At 37.5% G+C, this 26,408-nt stretch overlaps 1 protein-coding gene across 1 annotated transcript in view; it reads right to left on the bottom strand.

Annotated features, from left to right (window-relative positions):
* LOC141472004 (uncharacterized) overlaps positions 1 to 26,408 on the bottom strand; it is a 91,855-nt gene that overhangs the window by 33,168 nt on the left and 32,279 nt on the right. Inside the window, exons 18-39 of the mRNA XM_074158756.1 lie at positions 25,683 to 25,865; positions 24,205 to 24,296; positions 23,843 to 24,012; positions 22,415 to 22,574; positions 21,254 to 21,333; positions 19,877 to 20,057; positions 18,604 to 18,759; positions 16,507 to 16,640; positions 15,355 to 15,513; positions 14,085 to 14,265; positions 13,631 to 13,842; positions 11,730 to 11,918; positions 10,699 to 10,838; positions 9,136 to 9,298; positions 8,939 to 9,025; positions 7,773 to 7,892; positions 6,776 to 6,993; positions 4,848 to 5,041; positions 3,913 to 4,215; positions 2,891 to 3,120; positions 1,680 to 1,841; positions 203 to 487 (exon numbers count right to left, since the gene is read on the bottom strand). Of these exons, the coding sequence (XP_074014857.1) occupies positions 203 to 487; positions 1,680 to 1,841; positions 2,891 to 3,120; positions 3,913 to 4,215; positions 4,848 to 5,041; positions 6,776 to 6,993; positions 7,773 to 7,892; positions 8,939 to 9,025; positions 9,136 to 9,298; positions 10,699 to 10,838; positions 11,730 to 11,918; positions 13,631 to 13,842; positions 14,085 to 14,265; positions 15,355 to 15,513; positions 16,507 to 16,640; positions 18,604 to 18,759; positions 19,877 to 20,057; positions 21,254 to 21,333; positions 22,415 to 22,574; positions 23,843 to 24,012; positions 24,205 to 24,296; positions 25,683 to 25,865 (3,799 nt within the window). The remainder of the gene's footprint in view (positions 1 to 202; positions 488 to 1,679; positions 1,842 to 2,890; positions 3,121 to 3,912; positions 4,216 to 4,847; positions 5,042 to 6,775; positions 6,994 to 7,772; positions 7,893 to 8,938; positions 9,026 to 9,135; positions 9,299 to 10,698; positions 10,839 to 11,729; positions 11,919 to 13,630; positions 13,843 to 14,084; positions 14,266 to 15,354; positions 15,514 to 16,506; positions 16,641 to 18,603; positions 18,760 to 19,876; positions 20,058 to 21,253; positions 21,334 to 22,414; positions 22,575 to 23,842; positions 24,013 to 24,204; positions 24,297 to 25,682; positions 25,866 to 26,408) is intronic.

Raw genomic sequence — 26,408 nt, 5'->3', positions numbered from 1 at the left:
GCTCTGAACAACTTTAATGACCAAAACCATCCCTTCCATAAATAATTGTGTCAGGAGATAGTTCTCTGTGACTCATAATTATCCGAAATAGCCAAACTATCATGTCAGACAGAAAACAATCTAGGCTTACCTCTAGACTGACACACTTGTTTCTAAAAGTAAGTACCCATTCTGTATCTGTTTCGTTGCTTGCTAGGCTTACTTCTCCATCAGCTTTTAAACTGCAAGGCCCAAGAACAATGCCAAGCATGCCCTTATACTTGTCACTTCTCATGGCTGACACCTTCACTTGGTTCTCTCTGGCAATTCCCAGAGACTGAAGCAAAGGCAAAGAATGCTGGAAGTCAACTTCTAAATGAGGCTGGATGTTAGTGGTGGCATGGAGTTGCAGGCAGGCAAACATGTCATGAAAAGAAACACGTCCAAAGGAGATGACAGTAAAGTTGCTGGTAAACATTGACGCATTCAGTGAAACTCTTGCTGGAGTCTGGAAAATTACAGGAAAAACTGTTGTCAAGTTTGTTTTCCTCTCAGGCCACATACTGTTTTTAAATGCTCATGTTACTAGAAGAGAACTATTTCTCTACTACCCTGACACCTTTTTGTGACTCTTGCCTTTTGCCTGGTGCACACCTCTGTCTCCTGGTATTATTTTTTTGCTAGGTGCAAGCTCTTGTACTGAGCTCTTTAGATGCACAACTTGACTGTCTGCTGTAGGACAAAGGAATATCACTTTTAAAATTGCACCTGTTGAGCCCATCCCCTATCTGTATACTTTGTATTCTGCACAGCTGTGCACTACAGATGTAAATCTGGATCACGTGAATGCAAGTTTGTTGACAATTCTGATTCCACTGCATGATGGTAAAACTGAGTGCAACCTTCCCCGCGGACTTTACAATTTTTGACAGAGAAGTAATCTGATCTGTTTGAATCTGTGAATATCAAGGGAGTGAAAATATCTGAAAGTTTGTGCAAAGCTTCCAGCTAACTCAAAACCATTTCTACACCTCTGACACCTTTCAGTACTTAGATTCCCTTAGTTGTAGTTAAGACAGTATGTTGTGGACAGCAGAGTTTATAAATTAAGCCAGTACCTCAAGATGATGAAATGTAATTGCTGCATTGCAAAGGCCAGAAAGTTGTTTGTTAGCAGATTCTCCACTGCAAGCAACCTGTTGGCATTATCAACAAAGCACATTGAGAGCATGAAGATAGTGGTATTTCTAATGTTTGGTATGGAAAATACCACAGTCACAAGTAAACATTCAGTGTTTCAAACCGTGTCCTCCGTTGCAGAAAGTGAAGTCATTGGGGAGTGTTGTTCGCTGTATGAAAACTACCGCCATTATTCTTCACTCTGCTGCCAGTACCACTGCACCCACAAACATCCATGTGACCCCCCTGCACACCCTGCCTTAGCAAGATGGAAAAGCTGGGACTGCATGTTACTGTGCCTGACATGACATAAACGTTTTGTTACCCACCATGTCTTGAAAACCTGCTCTTTATTGCTAAGCCAACGATTTTTAAGCTTTCTGTACTGGCCTCATTTGACAAAAATCTCTCTCCCTTCTGATCTGCCCTGCTAGTTTGCTCTCAAGCTGTACTTCTGAACAGTTGAGAATGAACAGCAGAAAGCTACATCAAATACACTACGTAGCAGGACTTTCGCTGACCTCTAGCACACGTGGAACGATGTCAATCAGTCCTCCCACATCATGGTGAAGCGAAAGAGAAACTTCCATAGCACTGCCAGTGGTTTTCTTCTCTATTTCAATTTTGAGCTGTTCCATCTCCACTGTGGTTGTTATCCCTGCAGCAATCTTCTTGGTGAAATTCTATGCACAAAAGAAACCAAATCATGGAAAGAAACAAACAACAATATCCCAGCAACAACTGGCAAAGGCACAGTCTGTTTCACCATGCTTAAATGTCACAGTCTGTGTCAGGGCAGCAGCACTGGTAAAATAAAAGTGCAAATTCATCAAAGTGGCTTAATTTCAAATAAAGATTTTTCCCATTATGCTAGACCTTCCAAATTATGTGTACCAATAATTCCTTTTGGCTCCACAACACGTTATGTGCATTCAGTACCCTGGAGGATTCCAGTCCGAAGGCACACACGATAAAAGCAGTGAAACTACTAGTAAGCAAGGCAAGGGGAACCGTATAGAGTTCTTCCTCCACACACCTGTGTCTCACTGTACCACAGTGGCTGAACCCACCACAAATGTTAGTATGTTAGTGACTCAAGCCTTCCAGCATATGTTAGAAGAAGGAAAATATTTGAACCCTTCTTTTATGGAAGGGTAATTTGAGATGCAAAAGAGCTATACGTTGTTCACAGATCTATAGTGGAAATGCAGATAGAGAGAAGAGGGACCAAGCAACACTGTACCAGGAAACATGATCCACGATGCCTCTGTGGGTAGAGACTTCCAAATGGAAAGCCATGCTAAACAGTCTTCCACTCTTTAGCAGACATCCAAAGGATGGCATCAGAACTAGTTAAATCCAGTACCAGATGCAATACAGTACCTAGGCTCACTGACAATTACCTAATGGCTACATAAATTAGGGCTGCTTGTCCACTTCACATTTATAGGGGGAAATAAAATTGGACAAGACTCCTGTTTCTATGAAGCAAAGCACTTCACTTAAATGAGAACTGAATGTAGCATTGCATTTAGTCTAGATTCAGCTCCAAGACTTCAGCTGACAGCTACACAGTAGGACAAGAAGCCAGAAAACATATTTCTTTCACATAGTAATTTAGTACATCTCAAAAATGCAGATGCTTTTGGAATAAACTGCACAGGAATAACCTACAGTTACTAGAAATGGTTCTGCCAGAAATTAAATAAATCACAAGCAGAACTCTTCTTACCTCATAATAGCCAGCAGCTTCCACAATAAAAGGGATGCCATATCTCTTTATCTTTGAGATGTTGTGCTTTAAACTCACAGATAGCTGGGATTTAGAAGGCTCAGTGGACAGTCTGTGACCTCCAAACACAGCAGTAATCCTTTCACTGGCACTCTGTAGGGCTATAGTGATGGTGTGATTTCTTGTGCCACGGTCACACACAGCAGTAAGAATGCCATCCAAGGGCAATCCTATCGATAGGGAAAGAAACAAAAACAATGCAATACTTCTGGGTTGTCATTGTAAAATACAGAAAAGATGTATTACAGATTAAGAGAAGCCTTCTATAGTTTTTCATAGGAAAAGATAGACCATTTTTTAAAGTGCAATCATCCAGGTAGCTGCACTTAGTGATATTTATAGTAAGAAAGGACATTACCTACCACAAGAAAATCATATTTAAAAAGGATTGTTAAATTAAAATGTGGCAAGCACTTTGGAAGTCAAGGATGTTTGCTTTTCTTAATAAAGGATATCTATCAATGGGCATTGTGTCCAACTCCAGTAGTCAGCTGTTAGAAAGTTTCAAAACAAGGTTTCTTCAGTCCAAAGGGACAAAGGCAATTTACCCATTCAAAATTATTGATAACTTCAGTTCATGAAAACCCTTGGTTTTGCTTAGGAAACAATACTGGGCATATTTTAGTCTTAAGTGTGATTTATTTAATGACTTTCAATGTTTCAATTTGGTCCCAAATCAAAATAGGCATAACAATATGCTTAGAGGAACTGATCAGCATGCAGGAATACAGATGTACAAGAAAGAAATAAATTAGTCCGAAGTAATTCAAAGAGTTTTTAAATAGTTTTGTATCCATTTCATTGTATTTTCTCAACAATATTAAAAAGAATGTTCTAAGATCGCATCATATTTTGTTCTGGTTTGAGAAAATGCAACTCATCTATTTCCACTGGTCTGCGTTCATTTAGGTAAACTTGATACCTTGTTATATGATACCATCAAGTCAGAGTTTTCTTCATACCTGCATTTTTTAAAAAGCTGATATTATGTGTGAAAGTTCCACTGACTCTGCTGTGCCCAGGACTCATGATATTGGAAAAATCTAAAGAAAGGGCTTCCTCATCCACCTGGAAGCTAGCTAGCCCCCTTTTCATCTCTTTACTCAGTTCCAGGTGTCCTTTCAGTTTTGCCTCCATTGGGATTGCCTGACTGCCATTCTGAAACACAGCAAAAGTGACATTGTGTACGGTGGTATTCCCAAACACATTTCTGTTCCTGAGATGGAGTCCATACAGTGTTTTGTTGACCATCACATTGATGTTACCTGTAACAGGCAGAAATTATTACTGTGGACAGTGTCCTTTGGGACAGAAATAACCAGAATTTTATAAGCAACATGTAAATTAACCATTAATTTAATACCAGAAAGAGGTAAAAGAATTTCCATTTATTTTAATAGATAATTTAGCCAAATCTATAGAGTGAATCAGTTTATTGTTGAGAGAGAGTTTCTCCACTAGAAGAAGTATCTGTGCTTAAAACAATTTACATAATAGTATTTCTGGCAGCTGTTTCTTTTTATTCATCAAGCTGCTTGTGCCTTCAGGCCACGGACTACACTGCACTGCCTTCTAAAGGAAAATTTACAAAAGGACTACTACCTATTACTTGTGTAACTCCAGGCTAAATAATCCCTCCGAGCTCTGCAACCCCCCCTGACAGTTCAGAAGACCGGCATAAGAAAGATGCCACCCACTATTTCCTTCAATCAATCAAAATACGAAAATTATCAAACTGTGTTATGTCACTAAAAAGTAGTTTCAACCCAATGACCAATGATCCATTTTGCATGCTAAATACTCTCTTCTGCATTATATGCAGTTCAGTAAGGAATACATTAAGAAGCTTCCTTAGATAGCTGCAGACTTGGGAGCAAAACACAAAGTGAAAAAGTACCATCATGAATGTTGTTTTTGAACTTCAGGAATCCATTCAGAGAAAGAAGATGAGGTATGGCCTTTAATCCAGCAAATGTGTGTTGGATTCTTCCATTTAGGGACAAAATAAAACCAACTTTCTGCTCCCTGGCTCCCATGAAATCCACGTGAAGCCTATTTTCATTAAGCTTCATCTCAGAAGATATCAAAAGTCTAAAAAGCCAGAGATAAAAATTGCTAGTAAGATCTTATTATTATGCTTAATTCGTGACTGTCAAGACAAAGCCCCTCCCACTCAAAGCAGGATCAATGAGAGCAGGATGCTCAGGAGAGTGTGGTCAGGTTTTGAGTATCACCAAGTATGGAGACTCCATCAACTTTCTGGTTACTTGTTCCAGTGTCGTGGATCAGTGAATCAGATGCCTTGCAATAAGTACATGCTATTCACCAGATGTTTATAAAGCTACTCAGTATAAGTCTCACAGATTGCCAGAATGGTTTTTCTTCAAATTTCTTGGGTGCTTTTGTCATGATCTCTAATAAAAGGAAAAGACAGGGTTGGAAATAAACTCCTCTCTGTCACAATATGAAATCTATCTTCAATGCCAATTCAAAAGCAGCATTGAGAATTCAGCTTAAAGAATAATTTCAAATGCCACCACCATTTGAGTTTGGTAAATGAACCAACAATTGCTTCTTTGTATTTTGGCCCTGAATTGAACAGTGTTGGAGAAACACAGCATAGCTTTTTAGGGAAACCTACTGGAGCAACAACAAAGTCAATTTTCAGTGTTTCAAGTATAAGACTGAGACACAATTTTCACATTGCCTTCAACAAACTGTCTATTGAAATGTCTGACTTTCTAGACTCAAGTATACTACATAAAATATTTAGAAGTGAGGCAATCATATTTTCATATTGTTAGACATCCCTCCTAGGTATTGGAATCCTTTTGAAAGACTGATGATGAGTAAAATCTCAGTGAAAATCCACTTGATGGAAAGAATTGAACTACATAATTCAGGGAAGTAAGACTCATTTAATCAGTCAGCGACTCAAGTCTGTACAGACTGCATCTTTTTAGCAATTCCCCAGAAATACTCAATCTTTTATTTTTTTCTCTTTTCTCTCTGTAAAATAAATCCTGACTAAATCGTCATTCCAGAAATTTTAAGTGTTCTATTTTACTTCCTGTGAAGTGAGCTGCAATAAATTGCTCTGTTACAGCCTACCCTGGTATTTAAATAAATGAATGTACTATTGGAAGCTCAGAACTGGAAGTAAATTGCAGAAACACATGAAATATCTTTCTTGAATCTTTTATTTTTTCTTTTACTAGTAAATCTAATGAGCTTCAACTAAATTGTAGTCACTTCTGATTTCTTTAACTCTGTCTCCTCATTCTCTTTATCCAACTCCAAAACTGCTAAACACTGAGGTCTCTACAAAAGCATCAACTCCTTCACTGCACACTTTTGCATCTGTGAAATTTGAAAAATCAGCTGGAAGACAGCTGAAACTCGGGAGAGTCAAATTTCTATTTCCCACACCTGCCACCTCAGAGCTTTCCGCAATACTTAAATAATAAACACTGTAAAGTGCCCTCTTCCACTGGCATGGCTTGTAAGTATTAGTCCCTTACTTCTCAGGGGACAAACTCAAATCGGGGGAAAAAACCAACTGCTGATCTAAAGCCAATATAATAGTACCACCTGTTCATTCAAGTTATCTGTATATGAAGTCCTAGGGAAGCAACTAGAAAACATTAACATAACTTATTATACCAACCTATGAAACAAAGAGCAAAAGTACTTCAGTAACAGGGGTAACACATGAAATGGCATTTGCTCAGTGGCTTCTGCTGCAGCTGTATGAAAATAGTTACATTTAAATATGTATCACAGAACACTTTTCAGCTCCATTAACCAAGATTCTGATTTCTCTACCTTGAAGGAAATATTTTGCCCATGATCTGGAACTGTATTGATTCTGGGTTTGTCAGGATTGTCTGATGGAGGAAAGCTCTCAATTCAACAACTCTGGCATTCTTCCTCTTTTCATTGTTTGTATCAACCTCCACCATCAGCATGTCCCTTCCATTGGAATGAAGGTAAAGAGAGCCATTGAAATTGCTCTCACTGTAACTCTTAAGGGCTGCCTGGGCCTACACACAGAAAAACAAGAACAGAACATTAAGGGTCTCAAATCATAATACAGAATACTGAAACATCAGTTTGAGGAATAAGACTGCACACAAGTTGGGCCTGGGAAAAAGGGGAGGGGGAGCAGAGCAGGAAAGGTGTTTTTATTTTTCATCATTGTTTCTCACCATCTAACTTTAGTTTCATTTGACAATAAATTAATTTTGCCCAAGTTGAGTCCGTTTTTTCTGTGAAGGTAACGGGTAACTGATCTCCCTGTCTTTATCTCAACCACCACAAAGGACAAAGTTAATCCTAGAGACGGAACCTTTGGCACTGGTAATAAAAGCTACAGAGGACACCTGATTTTGCATATAAGCCTGCCACCAGGCTAGAGCTTTCAACAAAACATTATGAACTATGTTGAAGTACAATTTAACTTGACTTTCAGAGTTTTCTTAATTTCAGCCAAAACACAAGCCACCTATTCCAACCGCATGTAGCCATCTAATGAGAACAAACTCTAACCATAAAAAGTTAACTGTTTCCCTAACAATTTACACCTCTTCACAACACTCACTGAATTCTCCGAGTTGACCCACTTTGTAGTATACACATACATTTGTGTTCCCATGTTTGAAAGTAGCTTCAAAGCAATTTATAGCACAAAGTTAAAACAGCTCCCAGGCTGACATGTACTCCTAATGCATGCAACAAGCAAGAGACTCAACACAGGTTTGACTGCATCAATGGTAAAAGCCACAAGTTCAAGCAATGAGACTGTAACAATTGGGGAACTGACCTGTGAAGACACGGTCTTGTTGATGATGACTTTTATATTCACACTGTAGTCAAAGTGTTCCAGTTTAGTCCACCTGGAAAACAGCTCCCCGCTTAGGCCCATTGTTCGTGGAAACTCAAGCTATTTGACAAAGTTAAATGTAAACATAATTACCGCGTTCCTATTAATCAAATGGGAATCATGCATTCAAATCACGTCTGAACTTTCAGCATGAAGTGGCAGACATGTGTAAGCAAATGTATGTATAAAATTCTACAGTTTTACCCAAAGACACTGAAAATTAAACCAAATTCAGTTAAAAGGTATGAAAACGAAAGGGCAGTCTGTTTCTTACATGACATTATTGACAGAGATTATGATTTTATCTGCTGAGATACCTAGGCTCTTTGTCAGGGCCAAAACTTTACTGAACTAGGAACTTTATAAGCATAAAACAATTATAATTCTAAGACAGTGCAGTAAAACAGCAACCAAGACATAAAAAATAAAATGCCACAAATGAAAACCATCAATACCTGGAATGAATGTGTCACATCCATTTGCAAAAGATGTCTAAAATCTGCCTCACTGGATTTGTCCTGATACCTCCCTAGAAAGCTGAAAACATCTTCCTTATTGACCTTCAAGGTAGCCTCAAGCCCATGCGTCACCTATGTGTTAAGAATGTGAATAAATGAATTGCACTGAATATTAAACCTGTATATTATGAAAGATGAGAAAAGTCATCCCTACATATTATGAAAAATGAAAGAGTTGCAAACTATTACATTGTGACTCAGAATGAAAAAAGAGCAAAGGAGGAAAAAAAACCCTGCATTTGATAAGAAAGATTAATAGATACACCTAGATGAGAACCCTGAATCCATTCCTTCCCAGTACCTGTTATTATTAATATTCATGCATAATATTTTAAATAATATATTAAGTATTATTGTATTATGTATTATCATATATTACTACACAACAAATTATTATATATTATTATACAAAACATTGTATTAGGGACACACCAACCAAATCATTGCCCTCTGAACTTTTTGGTTGCAGCATTTCCATGGTGAGGAACTAAAGACCTATAGCAAGTTAGGTCTGAAAAGACAATAAACTGGAAATAAACAGGTAACGAATCTCTCCTTCTAACTGAATTTAGTAGAAAATTTACTCACATTTTGGTGACTTTGAGTTAAAATGCAGATTTCAACATCTTTGGGGAACAAACTGTAGTTATAAGGATGAGTTAAGCTAGCACAAATCTAAAAAAAGTTTGAGAGAAAAGGCAAGAAACATAAGACACATAGAGCAAGTCACTCATTTGCTGGTTTTTTTGGTATGACAGAATAAAGTAAATTCTTGTATAACTCACATAGGGGTTTTCAGGTTGGTAACCAAGTGTAAGAGCTTGAACTGTTTCCTCCACCCCATTTATCAAAACTTTTGTTTCCAATAAATAGTGCTTTTGTTTTTTGTCAACAGTAAATGTCTCCTGCAGAAGGAAGCTCTGCAGAATGGGCACTTTAAAAGGATGCCTGGAACAAAACAACGAACAAGCAAAATATAAAAGATCTTAATAGACAACTAGAAAAAGAAATCGTGCAGAGTTCAACTTGAACTCCAAAATTTTCAGTTGCAGATGCCATCAGGATGTTAGGTACAGAAGTAAAACACATAGGACCAGGACCTTTAAGAAATTCCTAGAGCATAATTACAACTCCATACAAACTACAGACATTTACCAGAAATTCTGGTACAGTTTCCATGCTGAATTCAGGAAAGGCTTAGAAGAGCATGGGAGAGGGTAATGCTCTAAAATTCTGACATGCATAACCACTACATATTCTTTATATACCTGCAAGGCCAAGACTTCATTTCAAACAGGGACATTGTCCAAAAGATTATGGCAGCTTTGAAAATCTCACTTATCCGCCACATTTTACGCTTTCTGTAGAAACAATATCTGAATGCCAAGAATCCCATGCAACAGATGTTCAGCCACTACAAAGTTCTCAGAGTAGTTTACTACTTCAGTGTAATGTTTTATGCACTTTATTAAATATTTCCACACATTTACTTAGCTTGATGTCTTGGAAAAATGCATTAGCTTTAATAAGCAGATACTGAACTGCCTTTATACATGTTAAGATATCAGGTACAGCTCTTTGTTCTTCATTTTCATCTTTTTTCCATTACTGAAAAGGCATCTTGCAGGTTTTCTAGCTATCTTCAAGATGCACAGTAGCTCCTAAGGGAGCCTCTGCACTCCTGTTGACCCTACTGTGCCTTAAGAAAGCTGAGATGTCCTCAGAGATGATCCAGATGTCTCAAGTCTGAACATACATTTTTACCAAGGCCTTCAAGCTGTGTTTTGATAATGGGTAATGAAAGAGAAATTTCAGACCATTAGAAGCAGTGCACTCATTCTCATCAGGAAATGGAACATGTTCCAAAATCTAAACAAGATCATTTGTTACGTGTTTTAAGAGGGATACCTTTGGCTTTAGAATGGCTATATTAATCCTAAGGACTAGGAAAAAAGGCATCTAGATGGCACAGGTGATCAGATCTGCATTTTGGAACTTCTCACCACTTCAAAGTTTGGATACACCATAAATCCTGCTGTTTTCATGAAAGGAGGCTACATGGCCAATAGAGCTGCCAACAAACACGCTGCCACAGCACACATGGCCTGTTGCATTTGACAACTTTGCTCACTACCCTTTCAACAAAGAGGGCAAAAGCTAAGGGGTGCAAAAAAACCAGCCCATAAAGTTGGTGTGCTTGAACAAGTCCAGAGAGCCAGATGGGAGGAAGCACAGGGTTTGTGGCACTTCTACTTTTAAAGTCCTAAATGTTTCCCAGGAGCATCAGGACGCACACTAAATTTAGGCCAAAACATTCTTCAGAGATAGAAATAATAAGACTACTGAACCTGAAATTAAGGGTTCCACGTTTTTGATAAAGCATCTTCTCCTTCTTCAGCTCTTCTATCTGACCTTCAAACTGCAGCACGACAGGTCGACTTTTATAATCTTTCCATACAGTCTTCACAGAAAAGCTTGTCTTCTTAGGCTGCACTCAGAGCATGAGACCAGAAGAGAACAGGACAATTGCATCAGATTTACTGCATTCATATTCAGGAACATCAATATAGAAATCCCATTGTTCAACAGGCTGCAACGAGGCTGTCCTTTCACAGATCAACCCCTTTCTGCTTCAGTTTAAATCCATTTATGTAGGATTAAAAGTGACATTAGTAGAAAACTCCCTTCAGCAGAAGACAAATGCCCTAAAATGTATCACTTGAGTGTAACCTGTTTGCATTATGAGCTAGCTTTAGCTCCCGTACGAGTACATTGACATAAAAAAACTAATTGGATTTTGAAAGCATGGAATGTTACGACTAGAAAAACACTTTGTTCTAAGTCCTGCAAGGAACTGACCAAAGTAACCGATCCAAGTGTCCCTTTGGACAACAAACCGCTGATTACATACACTTCCTGCGCTACAGACACCAAGCAAAACAAAAATGATTTTAAGGTTGGAAGGGATGTAGAGGCTAAAACAGCACATAAACCCAGGCTGTTACTATGCCCACTAGCACACAAGATATTTTGATTCTCCAAGACAGTAGCATCTTCAACATCTGCCAAACATCTACATCAAAATGTAAGTAATCACATCTACAGCTCTCTTTCTAGCCATGTAGTCTCTCTTTGTCCTCTCCTCCCTTTCTATCTGTAGTTGGCCTCCCAAACAGGCGAGAAGTACTCAAAACTACACCACCCAAGTTTTTGTTTGTTTTCTTTTAGAACCTAGTTTTACACTGCAGGTCGTCAAAACAGACAGAAACAGAAGCAGCAATATAAGTGTTTAAGTTTCAACACTAGCAAGAGCATCTCTCAGGCAGGTGGCAGACCACAGTGCTGAATCAAGGAAATTGTATTTGTATTTCTTTCATACCATTGGCAGATTCTGATAGCTGCCTGTGAAGTTAAATTCCTGTTTTGTATTCTTTATCTTAAAGCAGAGATATTTGGCTCGTTCATTATTCTCCAAATGAATCTCATTTTTCACAAGCTGATTCCACAGAGATATCATTTCACTATAGCTATGCAGAACATTTCTCCCAAGACGATTAAATGTGGATGCCTGAAAAACAAAGATAGACACATTAGTCTGGCTGAGCTATGACAGACAGAATCCTACTGTGCCAACGGTACAGCACAGAAGTGAAAAGAACACATTTTCTTGGAGGTAATCATTACAAGAACTATTAGAAATAGTGTGCCAGCTTTTCCATTATCAAAATACTCTGAATTGGCATAAAGATCTCAAAGTTTATTTTATCCCTTCTACGCAAGGGAGAGAGAAAAAGCTAAATAGTTGAAAAGGAAATAGCTGACAAACATTTTTTTCTCATTCAAGGATGTTTTTCACAATCCTTCACACTGTGCCTGAACCAGCAGTGATGTAACGAATGAAAGCTGCAGCTCAGAATAAAGGAACACGTTAAGCTAAAGATTTAGACAATTGCAGAGGATTTAAAAAAAAAAAAAAAAAGGCACAAATTCCAGGCTCTCACCTCATTTATACAGACGCAGACAAGAAGTTAAGCTTCTCCAAGATAAATCTACACTTCGCATAGTGATAGAGGTTTATCCTATTGCTTAATGCACAGCAACTGTGATGAAATCAGTTGTAAACCTCTATGGCATACCACAGTCTAAAATAAATTAAGACTCAGGGCACACTGATTCCATTCAGTGGATATTTAATGTATAGAAAGTGAAAGAATCCCAACAGAAAAGGCAGAAGACTATCACCTTGAGAACCTGCTATTGAAGGTTTTCTCACAGGTTTTATGGGAGACTGGAGTCATTCTCTAAAGTCACAACAAAAGAAATAACCTTTCATTTCTCAGGATTGTTCCGAACCACTCGGCTATCCAATACTCTAGCCTGCAAAAGGATTACCATTTCTCCTACTGAATCTGTTCATATTGCAGAATTACCTGTAGATACTTGTTCATTTTGTAGAGATACAGTGGGTGCTACTCTCTATGAATAGCAGCAAAAGCACCTCAGTAGCAAAGCTGATGTTCTGCAAGATCAGAATTCTAATGTTAATGGAGCTCGAAATACTCATGGAGAATTTTTACAAACGGTGCCTATATCAAGAGGCAGCAAGTGCCCATGAACTACATGAGCAGGATACTCTCCAGGAAGAGGCAGGTAACATTCTTCTCAGGCAGAGGATGCCTTTAAATCTAATGCTTCAAATTTAGTTGAATGCTGTAATGACCAGGCTCTTAATTTAGAAGTTTTGCTATTGTTCTTCCTACTTTTTAAATGAAAGACACTCTCAGCTGTTTCATATCACTAAGGAAGAAGTTTTAAACATTTCTTACACGATGATCCAATTTTCCTACTTCCTGAAACTGTTAGCTCATGGCAGGGGCAGAGAGAGAACGTTAAAATAGTAATTATTATTTGTACACTCGTAGGCAGAACTCTGCCATCATGTATTTGGGCTTTGTGCAGGGAGTGATGGGATTCCCGTTCCAAAGAGGGGCAGGGGTGGTGGCCCTAACATTTTTTAAAGCTAAGAGACCCCAGCTGTACTGATTTGGCTGGCCCAGAGGAAGAATAGCTCATCATTCAAGCACAGAAAACAGATGTACATAGGCATTTCAAGATCCTCTCTCATAACCTGGCACACACTGCATGAGTTTCTCAAACAAGCTACTTCACATAGCATGCTGAACAAGTGTTATTCCAGTATGATGACAGTCCTGTTGGGTATCTATCACAAAGCTCTATATCATCAAAGCCATAAACTATAGGAAGCATCATGTTACTAACCTGCAGGTATGTGGTAGCTGGCGTGTAAATGTGAACTTTCCCTTCCTTTTCATTGCTTTGATCTTTATAAAATAATTCCACTACAAGATTCTTAATGGAGAGAGCTTTTCCAGTTGTCAGCTCCATAGTCAATAAATAAGTAGAATGCTGAGGCTGATGTAGTTTGTGAGCTGCATACAGATATAGCCATGGGGTGTCTATATTGAATGCACCTGGAGGGAACATATATTAAAGCTGGCAGAAAAGTGAGATTTCAAGCTACCTAGATTCTAACTCTGCAATAAAGCTGGTAAGACACTGGGGTTTTGGAACAAGGCTAACTTCCAGAATCTGTCTCTTCCAACCAGTATTTCTATGATTCTGACCTATGCGAAACCACCTCATAAAATCCCAGCAGCAAATTTCAATGCCTGCTTTTCTAATCACAGACTGGAAATGGTTTGTGGTACTTCACCTTCCCACTTCTTCAGGCCACTCCCAGATGCGTCTTTCCACTGCAGCCCAGCCACAAATGGCACATGGTCATTATAGCACACCTCCAAGTTAGTGCTGCTCTGCAAATAAACCCGAGAGCTGTGCGAGTGCTGCAGCTGGGTTCTGTAATTCACCTGTTTTTCCAGGACTTGCATCGTAAACTGGAAAACAAGCAAAGCAAATTCAAATGAAGACAGAATCCCATCTTCAGAGCTGTTTAAGCTAACACACACACAGAGCAGCAGGAAAGTCACAGCTAGTGCCTCTGCTCTGCACATTTGCCATTCACTTTATAGCTTTTCAAGCATGCTGACCAATTACGGATCGGGATTTCTTTAATACACACTTGTTACATCTACTGGAGATTCAAAAATGAAAACTTCCACTAATTTTTCAATCATTTACTTTGTTGGGGGGAAAAAAAAAAAAAAGAAGACCATAAGTCTAGGTCAGTCTATGCTGGGATCACAGATAAATTCTAAGCTTACAGGTACTCCCTACGGAAATAGAATAATGACAACCCACCTGAGAAAACTGTTACCTGTTCTAAGATAGTAACAGATAAGACCTGCAACTTCTAGGAAATTACACAAAAATTTATAGGAATAAGTTTCTGTAGCTTCTCTAAGAACTTTCTACATATAATCCAAAACATAACAGGGTAATAATTTTTTTTTTTCTTTTTGTAGCCCATAGAACGTGCTTCAAAAGAAGGCATAAACCTCCTGTAAAGCTTGTAATTATACTTTACTACATGGGAAAACTTTTTACTGATCCATGGCAGAAATCAATGTATGTAACAAAAAAAAAAAAACCACAAAAATCCAGGTCTGATCTTAGTTCAGCTACGGCATTCCATACCAACTTCCACCTAAATGCTGTCATATTCTGAGTTATTATAACCTGCACCCTCCTTCCACATTGTGTGAATAAAGTAACCTTCATAAAAGTCTGTAATCGTTTTATATGCACAATCTCTGCAAAAAATGCAGAACACATTACACTCAAACACTTTTAGTGTTTAAAAAAAAAAAAAACATATACTGGCTTTCTCTTGTTCATTTTAAATGTCAGTGATATCTACGTGGCTGGGTAAAGACCTTACCTAACTCAAACTTATTGGGTCTGGATATCTGACTTACTAATACGTAACACAGTTAGGAAAAACAAAAAGTCTTAATAAATAAATTAATCCTAAATTTTTTCTTAGTTTGAACTGACGGTCTTACTCTTCCAACAACCATGATTACCTCCATGAAATAGTTGACTAGAGATGAACTGGAACTATTCTTAAATGTTTGGCTGATCAGCAGTTTCTTCTTGTTGTTTATTTCATCCCAGTGTCTCCCATAGTTTACTTCCACCTGGGAGGAAAGCCAAGATGCACTCGCTTCATGTTTCAGGTGAACCTAAAGAACAGAAACACACCTTTTTCCTGTAAACCATGCTTTCTATTTTATTCACTGCTACTTAACTGCCTGTAGAAATATTCCCAAGAAGCAAGCAAGACTAAAGCAGCAAGGGTTGCAAATTTTCCAAAGAAAAATCATGTTTCAGCAGAAGATACAAATTCAGTGTAAAATGCCCAAAACTTTTAATCTATGCACTGCTGGTCAAATTGCTTTTCTCAAAAGCTAAGTTAATTGGATTCGGGTAACTCCTGATGGACTGCCCTACGTGGATTCACTGTGCAGCTGCAAAGCCTGCCAAGATCTTGCTTCATGGGAAATCCTAGCAGTTCTTGGCTTCAGTCCAACCTGGACCAAAAGCAAATCTGAAAGGATACAAAATTTCCCTTTAATTCAGAAGCTTATTTTTCCGCCAGCTCTCTGTTCTGCAGCAAATACCCAGTATTAATGGTCACTTGCCTTTAAATTAACCTTTGTCTTCAGGCAGTCTGTAAAGGAAGCTATTTTCAACAGATCTGCTTTTCTGCACGAAAGGGGTCACACACACTGAAATTTATAAGCAAGCATACAAGTCTGAACCCGAAAATTAATACAAAACACTGTAAAATGCTTTATTTTCCAGACATACAGCTTCTGATGAATAAGCAAAGAGAGTTCCTGACTTTTAGTTACAAGTAGTACAAGATAAATCATAAACTTATTAATACTATTGTTTAAATATAACAAAAATTTTCACAACAAACATTCTGCAGAAGGTCTGTGAATTAATACATTAAAAATTACATCACTGGACAGTTCCATCACAGCTGTAATGGACTGCATAAATTAGCAATTTGATTAGCTACCTTTGTCTACACAGAAAGCAACGAAACAAGATCAGAAGAAAAAGACTGATCCAAAAATGGCATCTTGGGCATTGCTCTGTCCAAGCCCCTCAGTATGAGAGTGACACAAGGGTACTCAGCACACAAGTGCTTTGGTCAGTATCTCTACCTTGTGATTGTAAGTCGGAGCCTGCATACAGTGAAATTCATGCCCAATATCAAGTTTGTAGACGCTGTGTGCACCTGTCTCCACTTTAATCTTTTGCTGTGTACTGCATTCATGAAGAAGATTTTTTGCCTCTCCTGTTGAGTTAAATCACAAAGTTAACCTATTCAAATAAATCAGAAGTAAACTTTCAAAATGTTAATAGCATAAATCTAGTGCTGGCTTCAAGGTTTGTATTTTTCAAAAACATCAAAGTGAGATCTGTCTATTTTTACAGATATACACTTGTTGATTTACCCTAAGAATCCAAAGGAAAGCACACATTTAATGAACCTGCATTTAAGAACAGTGAATTTGCATTTGCTAGAGAAGTGATTTACATCTATGAAAATACTACCACAGTAAAAAGTAAACGACAAGTCGGTAATTCATGTAAAACATCTGGCAGTATGTTCTGCAGTCTAAAGGTACTGACCAAAGTTTCTGAAGATTGGTACCAATACTGGTGTAACTACATTAGCATGAAGTTCAGCTCAAGAATTACCTTCACTATCTGCTTGAAATCTAGACACATTTTACAGATTACAACGTTGTGAAAACATTGTTTCTGACACCTGACTTTAATTTCCCAATACACGTATGTCCAACCTAACAGCAGTCAATAGCTTTGCACTTCTAACTACAGACATGCTGTATATGCAAAACAATCTGTAAAACTTTGGGAAAATGCATTACGCATTGCAAATTTTTTTTTTTCCCAGAAGCTGTACTACAAATGAAAATCCTAGGAACAACCATGTTACAGGGTTTGCACGTAAGTTTTTTTGTTTACTTTATACCTTTGTTCACTTTGTTTACTTTATACTCGATTAAAATTTAAGATGTTTCTAAGTTCAGACAATGGGAAACAGCTAGTTTGTATTAAGAATGGAATGAAAATGACCCAATGATTTAGGAAAAGTTTGTTTAAGAAAAAAACCAAAGGCTCTCCTTAGATGTTTATCATATTTCCATGTTCTTTCACTCAGTTTATTAGTTAAATGGAATTTTACCTGGGTGAAGTAAAAGCACTGCAAACTAATCATGACCAACCTCTGCAGATTTCTTGCGGTCTCACAATATTTGATGATTTTCTGTTACCACTCAGCTCCCAACATCAGGACATTACATGACATTACGTCTTAAACAAAAAACAATAATGCACTTCTAGCCCTTGTGGTCACTGAGAAAAAGCTTCAAATAATTAATCTGAACTTTCATCCAATGAGTAGGCTTACTTTTTTCTTTTTTTTTTTTTTTTAGATTTTTTTAATCCAGTATTTCTACAAGGAATCATTTGCTGACCGCTTCAGGTGGAACAGTTGCCAAACCAGGTTTATATCAAAATACAACTTAGGCTCTAAGTATATAACTTCAGAATCACATAGTTATAGCTAGACATCATCTAGTACTGTTCTAAGCATTTGGTTTTGTGTACATAAAATACTCTGATCATTATGCCACTTTTAGCAAAATTCTGGGGGTCATACCTGCGTAGGTTTAAGAAAACTTTACCGCTCATATTGCTACATACTGTCTCTGAAGGTGCAACAAACTTTACATATACAACCACCCCGTAATGCTTATCATGATTAGCTACTACAAGTATTCAATACGTTGATATAATTGTACTGATGTTCTCCTGCTTTGTCTAATAAAATTAACACCCAGTTCATACTTTGCAGCCAGGAGAACACAGCCGACTGTTTCCTAGAAACAGTCCCTCATATTTTTAAGAGTACATATGCAACTATTCGTTTTGTATAAACACGTAAGAACACAAATCAATTAGGAGCAATTCCCACTGAAAAGTGACTTTTAATCAAATGTTGAACATGCTTGTGAAAAGCACATTAAAAAAAATGAACATTTTTTTGTATGCATACTCGAAGAGTAAAGTTTATCCAAGTGAAAGAGAAACCTGTCCTAGGTCTCAGATGACAGTTTAAAAATCAACCAAAGTCTTTCTTGTTAAAGAGAGTGTCCTAATCGTACAGGCAAACAATTTGCATAAAAATGAGACAAACAGAATGCTTTTACTTTCCCTCTTTTTCACTGTACCTAGGAGTCCATATTTTATCTTCAAACCATGAGACCATAAGCCCTCACATTGCTGGAGAAGACCAAAGACGTGAACTCCAATAACACCTGGAAGGTAAGTCTCCCCTTCCATTGAGTATTTTCTCAGCTTATCATCAACCTTTTTCTCCAGAAATGCTACAAAAAGAGTAGAAGTGATTATGCAGTGGTAGAACATGAAGTTACTTCAGCTAGTAAAAGGAATACTACAGTGGTAAAAACACAAATGCATTGTTTCATCCTAACTGAACAACCCCATGATATACTCTTTGTGTAGTAAACAGAGCTGGATGTTCACTCTCTTTCTCCCACTACATATACAGCCTGTAGACCACATTTCTCAGATACTGCTTAAAGTTTAGCAAAATGAATCTAGCCAAAGCTGTTTCTAAAAGGAAATGAATTCTAATAGATTGATCTTTTCATAAACTAAGACCTAACGTGAACATGTGGATATTTACTTCTACATTAAGTCAGGGCAAGGTTGTGGCTTTGCAACAAAAGAACTGGTGCAGCCTAGTTCTCAGGGAATAAGAGTTTGAAATCAGACCAGAACTGTTTTTAGATGCAGGCACTGGCAATCCATCTGAAAGCTAAGGATGGAGATTTCACCAAACTGGCATTCTGCATTCCTTAAAAGTTAGTTCTATTTGGAAATATTGGGTAATCCTATGACATTTCAATGTCTTTGCCATAGGGAGACTACAGTAAGAAACATTAACGAAAAAATGAGAGCCTCAGACTTAAATTACTGGTTTATTCCACTGTATTAGTTTACCTTTTAGCAAACTGATGTCATACAAATAGTAAAGCCCTCTTTCTGATACTTCTATTTTCCTCTTTTTGTATTTGTGAGAAAAAAAAATATTCCAAGATTTTTAGATCAGATCTTAAGAGACATTTAGCTACTTATATGTGCCTCTGCACTGTTTTGTACTAAGAAAAGTGAAAACCAGAAAATATTCTAAGAGCTGTTATTGTTTTGGCATTTTTTTTGTTAAGCGATCCCTTACATCTTATTTCCTCCACCGGTAATTAAACAGTAATTAAAAACACACTTAGAAAACAATTTATTTTATAACTCCTATTATTCTGAAATACATATTAGTACTAATTTATCAAGGCTAATAATTTTTAAAAGCAGTCCTACTGATTTGAAAGTAACTTTAGAAATACGTGTCCAAAACGAGGCAACCCTAACAGCTAAGGGCTCCAGAACTTACATTTATATGGCAAATACTTATTGTCCTCTAACCTGAAAGAAATGCAGCATCCTTCAATAAATTATTCAGGGATAATGAAAAAGCTATCTTCTTGCCAAGTTGTTTAGTGATGTTTCCTGACAGAATGATAGGACTGCTTTGCTTTACCAGCTTTACCTCCAGTTGGATCATGTACCTCTGCTCTCCACTTAGCATCTGCAAATCTGTCATTCCCTAGAATAAACAAACAAATAAAAAAAACAAAATCAAAACCCACGCCACTCAACAGTACAAACTGATTAACATTTGAGAAAGGAATAGTATAGACTTGGGCATTTCAGAAGTGAGATGAGAGGAGTTAAGAAAAGAGATTTTTTTCTATACACCCAACAAACACCCTTCCACCTCTCAAACCATAAAACTTGCTGTTAGTAAATACTGTGGAGGAAGGATGGATTTGTTTTTCCGGTTATACAAAAATCACAGTGGTATGAGATACTATTTCTTTCACCTCCTGCTGGCTTCAGTAGTGATTGAAATCACTAAGAATGTTACAATACTGGGCCAAAAAATTATATGGTGTTACTGAAAATACTGGCTGTCTCACAGAGGTAATTAGATTTAGGTTGGACTAGATGCAACGCTAATTAGTGTTTGAGTTCGTGGGAAACATCCAGAAAGTCTTTGCTGAAATACTACTCCAGAAAAAAAAAAAAATCTATTAAATAATGTGCTCACTGTAGGAAAATGCAGTGTTTGAAATCAACTGGAGGCCCACATACCCATAGCTGATTGCCATGTCTTATCAATTGCATAATGAAAAAAATGTTCAAATCCTGGAATATAAACAAAAATGTCAGTAGAGTTTCAGTGATAAACTCCCACCTGCATTTTTGTTTGCTTTTTCATTTCAGAGTTCAAACACTGGCATTATCTTCCTTATTCCCCAGTGCTTTAAAAAAACACACAATTTCTGTGATATGAAGAACAGTATCTTACAGATTCTTATGTCTACAGAGTCCACAAAAGTGAAGAAATTAGCCTGGACTTACTCAGAGTCTTTACACATGGTCAGAACACAGGCCTGAAAAACCGTGGCTATGTGTGCACATAATGAGCCAAAGTCCACAGGAGTCAATGGATCTTCCTCTACTGACTGAACTCTGGGAGCAACCCAAAAGTTTTGAGTACATCTGAATGTGAAAAATTGCTTTAGATTACTTGCAGAAGCCATGCCTTAAAAGTTTTTAAAGCACAGTGATTTAGCACTGAGTCTGTCTCAAAAAGATGTAATGAAGAGAACTGGTAATTTCTCTGATGGACTGCTCACAAAACTATTTATCAATATGTGTGGTTTTCACTGCCTTTCTTTTCTGTGCTTTTATTTAAGTATTCATCCTAGTATGAGATCTCATAACCTGAAAACATACCTTAATGTAATACACATCTCTGTCATCTACTATCAGTTCCAGGTGTCCAATTCGTGAATTTTTAGAAAACTCAATTCTTCCTTGAAGAAAAATAAAACGATTTACTTTTTCTGGATGTATACTGTTCAGTGATGCTTCATAAAACTGTACCCAAAACGATAGTTGCCACTGTCATGAGCAATATATTTACAAAGTTAAAACATAATAAATATCAGAGCAAAGGAAAAAATTTAGGAACAGAATTTGCAAAGGCATTGAAGCACCCTCAAAATACACATTTCATTTTGAAAGGACGTTCTGAGAATACTAATTAAGAAGAGGCAACAAAGCTGTCTCCAACAAATCAGCTTAGTTCTAGAAGTGATTTATACATTTCCTTTAGGCCTGTGCTAAAACTTGTAAGCTGTGTTGTGCTGTGGAGATACCTCATGAGCTCAGAACACTGTGCACACAAAGCCTTGCACAGTGTAGGTAAATCTTCCATGCAATCCATTTGAAAATAACTGGGATTAAGAAAAAATAAGTAAGAATATGGAGGGACAAGTTCTAAATATGTGGGTTTGATGTATTATACCGTACAAAACAAAACATCATTTGTCCAGCATGTCAAAGAAGCTGAAATATATTGCCTATATTATTATAGATCATATATTTATCAGTTTATATTTCATCAATGTGCTTGTTGATTTTGTTTTCTATGTTCCACTGAGACTGAAATGTTACTTTTTGTTACAATGCACAGCAGTATCACAGTCAGTACTTCATAGATTTGGCAACAAGTAATTTCATATCAGAACTAACAAAATACAGCAAACTAAAATTCAGGAATAGTAAGACCAGTCCAGCATATGTAAAAGATTACAGAACAATTCACTGTGTTCCTTAGCCTTAACTTCATCTATCCTGGTAACAGCTTTTCTCTTTAACGCGAATTTGTGAATCAGGTACTGAACGTCCGACTGTGCAAAATAGTCTTAATCAGGACGCAAAAACCACTGGGAATGGGTGTTACCTAAAGCAGTAACTGAATGGCTATCACACAATAATGCAGTTTTAGCATTAGATTATTGACTGAACTATATTGGTATTTCTCTGTTAATTCTAACGAAGTTCTTCTAACTGAAATTAACTGATGATCTGGTTCTTAGTTGAAAAACCTACCATCAATCTCAATTTTTTTCTTAGGTTGTATAAACTGGATTCTGAATTTTTTCTGTGGGACACTAAAATTTAGGTCAACACCAATATCCCTTTTCACATCTGACTCTGGAGTCCCAATAAAGAAGTGAAGGACAGCTTCACTTGGGATCCATGAATTCTCCTGAAAGAAAGAAAGAATAACCACATTTGCAACTGGCACAGCAATTACAAAACAACCTGTCACACTGAGTTACACGATCATGGACACCTTCACTACACTGAGTTACACGATCATGGACACCTTCACTGCCACAGTAATTTTTGACCTATCTGCTTTTCAAGACCTTCAGCAAGAAAATTCTTTTTTTCCAAGGCTGTATTTTCCATTCCCTATCCAGTGCTTGTCTTGGGGGAACGTTCTCTGAACACCTTGAATTTCACAGCATACTGACCTCCTCTTGAAATTATGCTGAATCCTGCCAAAACTTATGGAAAATAATACCACACTTCCAGTTATAAATTTAAACTCTATAGCTCAGGCTTAAGCGAGCAGAATTTGGCAGGGCTGCCTTAAGCACTTACACTGTGGTGTCAGCCGTGAGATGTGGTACACAGCACCATGAACCTACAGCAGGTGCCTTAAACTGACAGTTTCAGCCTTGCCCTGCTAACAGACCTCAGACTCTCTGGCAGAGGAAAATGGCTGTTCCCCTTCCTGCTTTTATTAGAGAAAGTCAAAAAAACAAAATAATGAAGGGAAAGCTACTCTGCTTATTGCTCTTATCTCACTGTTGTAGAGATACTAAGCAGTGTATTAATACAGTTAAAGCCCAAATTGTCTCCCGGTAAAAAGAATACTTGGTCTGTGATAGAAGATAAGACCCCAACCACTGCCTGCGTTAAACACCTATACTATCATTTTAGAAAATGTCAAATTCTTACTGTCCCCCGCAGAAAAAAGCATTCCTTCCCCAGCCTTGCCCAAACAAACATAGTAGAACAACCGACAGCGTTCTGGAGTGGATTCACTGAAGCCTAACTTCTGCTTTTAAACATGGTATTTAATGTAAATTAATGATTTGGGTTTTGAGGTTTCTTTTGTCACAAAGAGAAACAAGTCATTGAAATGAGGCCAGGTTGTTTAGTACTGGGCACCAAGTCAAAAATCCCAGTCTCTACTTCCAGATCTATCAGTCTTTTCTAACCAAAGGACTATCTAACCAAATGATTTGTGCATGCTGTTTTGTATACAGGAATAGTATGTACCTATCATCAACATCAGTAAGTTGTTTTCAGCATATTTTCCCACTATAATGGGAATGGAAATAATAGTAATAATGTAGAACTTGAACGCCGGTTAAGTTGAATATACAGTACTGAGATATACCATTCTTTCATCAGCATAATAAAGCAAAACTAACGCCAAAGTAAAGCATGCCATAATGGTACCTGAGGAATATAGTTATACGCAGCTTCCACAACGTACTGCTGCAGGCCTCTGTCCCGCTTAGTTAATGTGACAGCCACTCGCAAAGGTCCAGGAAGGGGGAAAACCAAACCGCTGGCTGGGTCAGGATACGACATTTCAGAACACAGCTGCCAGCCAATAATCTCAGACACTGGTGAAAGAAAACAGTTGAACATTCAGAGAGAATAACAACCAAAGAAAACATGCAAATGGCAAATGAACACTGTACTGAAGACCTTTTAGAACTAATATGTAAAAAAGAAACTCTACTGAATAAAATGATCAGTTAGGGATATTTCAGAATGATTAAGCTTTCTAAGACAAACATAAAAGCTAGACTCACCTTCCTCTCTAGCGCAAGATGCGGCTTCTGCATGGTCTTGGAAAACATCTGTATCTTCTGTCCCATCCACCATTGTGAAATAGAGTTTAGAGCTACAACCAAGAATTTCAAACAGTCACTTAAAAACAATTACACTAAAGTTACAGCAACATTTAAACAAAATTCTCAGTTGTATCTTCTCCCAGATGGGAAAAACAAGAAAGATGAAGTTCTGCTATGGTCAGTCTACACTTCTACTAATAAGCACGGATTTTTATCCAGTTTCCATGTTTAATCTGTTAGTATGTTGAGATTCTTCTGCAGTTCTTCATAGTCAGCATCAGATTTCTCTGTTCTGAGCAATTTGATATGGTCAGTTTATTGTAACTCCACTCACTTTCTGGCTTCTAGACGTTATTTTTTTTCCCCCCTTAGGCTATGGACATCAGTTTCATTCCAGTCTTGAAGTTCTTCCAGAACTTCACTAAACTGCTTGTACAAGAATCGTAGTCTCTGCACTTGATGGGAGCAAGAGAGTTAATGCAGTATCTAACAGACTCTACAGCCAGTCTTTTGTTCAAATAATGCGCAGTACAGGTTTGTCATTATTTTGAATTTCGCTCTGGTCTGTCATCCATCCTAGCTGACAGAAACAGAATTATATCAGTAAGCTTCCCAAAGTCCTAAGGGAATGGATGGTTTAAATGCAAAGTCTGGAGCCTTTTGTGCCTCTTCTAAGGCACATATCCTACAGTTCCACAATGTCCCAAATCAAGAGAAACACAAAGGAACAACAACCCACATACTGCAAATACTTCATTCATCTGCTGTCATTTCTAAGGGGCATGCAGTTGACATGTCATTTACAGTATGTGCCTTCTACTTGGACTTCTATGAAATCTGAGTCCAACGAAAAGAGAAAGCCAGCAGAAAAAAGAGCTAAAAAGCCTAGCTTGCATTAATACAAGTAATTAATTTGGTTTACATCTGACAGTTGTTGAGGCGGCATTTTATAATGTAATCTCTACCTAACATTAAAGAACCTAACTAAAAATTCACCAGAAGGGTACGAGCACACCTCATTAACATTATTTTCCAAATTATTCCAGTGTTTTGCTAAATACTATCTGTAGAAGCACTGCTAAGCTTTTCCTCCACCACTTTTATACCCTGAACTAGATTCTTTGCACACTAAAGTTCCAGAAACAGCACTGATGTTCAGTAGGAAGTAACAGGGGAGTACAAAAAATTCATTTACAACTTTTATCATACAGCTTTGATTTGATTGTATGTTTTTATGGTAAAACAGTGTAAAACGCACAGAATAATTTCCCCTTCCTATTCTTCTGAATAGCAGATTTGGACTATGAGTCAGACTGAAACAGTTTGTTTTCTGACAAAATGTATTTCTGCTCTAGTAATGAGCCTGCCAGTTAAGTTCTGATGTAAGAAAGTTATCACAGTTACTCTTTTAGGAACATGTATTTGCTTAATCTTACCTGAAATTAATTATCTCCATAGATTCTTCTGGAGTGTTCAAGAAAACTTTGAACTCTTGCCCCTTTTTCACCTGGATTCCCCCATCAAGACTAGTAGACGTCCTCATTCCTGCTAACCAGCTTAGGCCAGTTTGTCCCAGAATCCCCACAGTTCCCATTTTGACAGAAAGCTGGACAACCGCACTGTTGAAAGAGTCATGTACGTTTTCCTATGAAATGCACTTTCTTTTTAAAGCACCTAATTTAAACCATAGGCTGCTCATCCTCTTCAATAAATATATAGCGTTTGATGCTGTAACACAGTATATTCTAAGATTAAAATATAATGGCAACTGTTTTGTCTTAGGAAATCACTGAAAAAACTATATTTACACAGACATACACTTTCTAAAATGAATTAAAGTACAGTTTTACTGTATCTCCCAAGTAAGGGATTTGAACTCAGACTTCAGCATGAAATATCAGGAAAGGGAAAGCGATGAGGATTGAGTATCATGGTGTAACTTTTGTCTCTGTCTGTACAGCACTTAGTGAAGTTTAGTAAATGTATTCAGGATGTATAAAAAGCTACAATAGCCAGGTAAGGAAATCCAGGGTTAAATTACCCATTGGTTTGTAGATCTCTAACCTGTAACTGCATGTCTGATCCTGAGAAAAATCCAAAATGCCATCCCTTTAACAGGTAAAGCATTCAAAATATCATCTGCATGCAAGCATTTCGGAATT

This window comes from Numenius arquata, chromosome 14 (genome assembly GCF_964106895.1).
Source record: "Numenius arquata chromosome 14, bNumArq3.hap1.1, whole genome shotgun sequence".
Classification (NCBI taxonomy): Eukaryota; Metazoa; Chordata; class Aves; order Charadriiformes; family Scolopacidae; genus Numenius; species Numenius arquata.
Note: the sequence above shows the minus strand (reverse complement) of the source record. Positions and strands in the feature narration are given on the sequence as shown.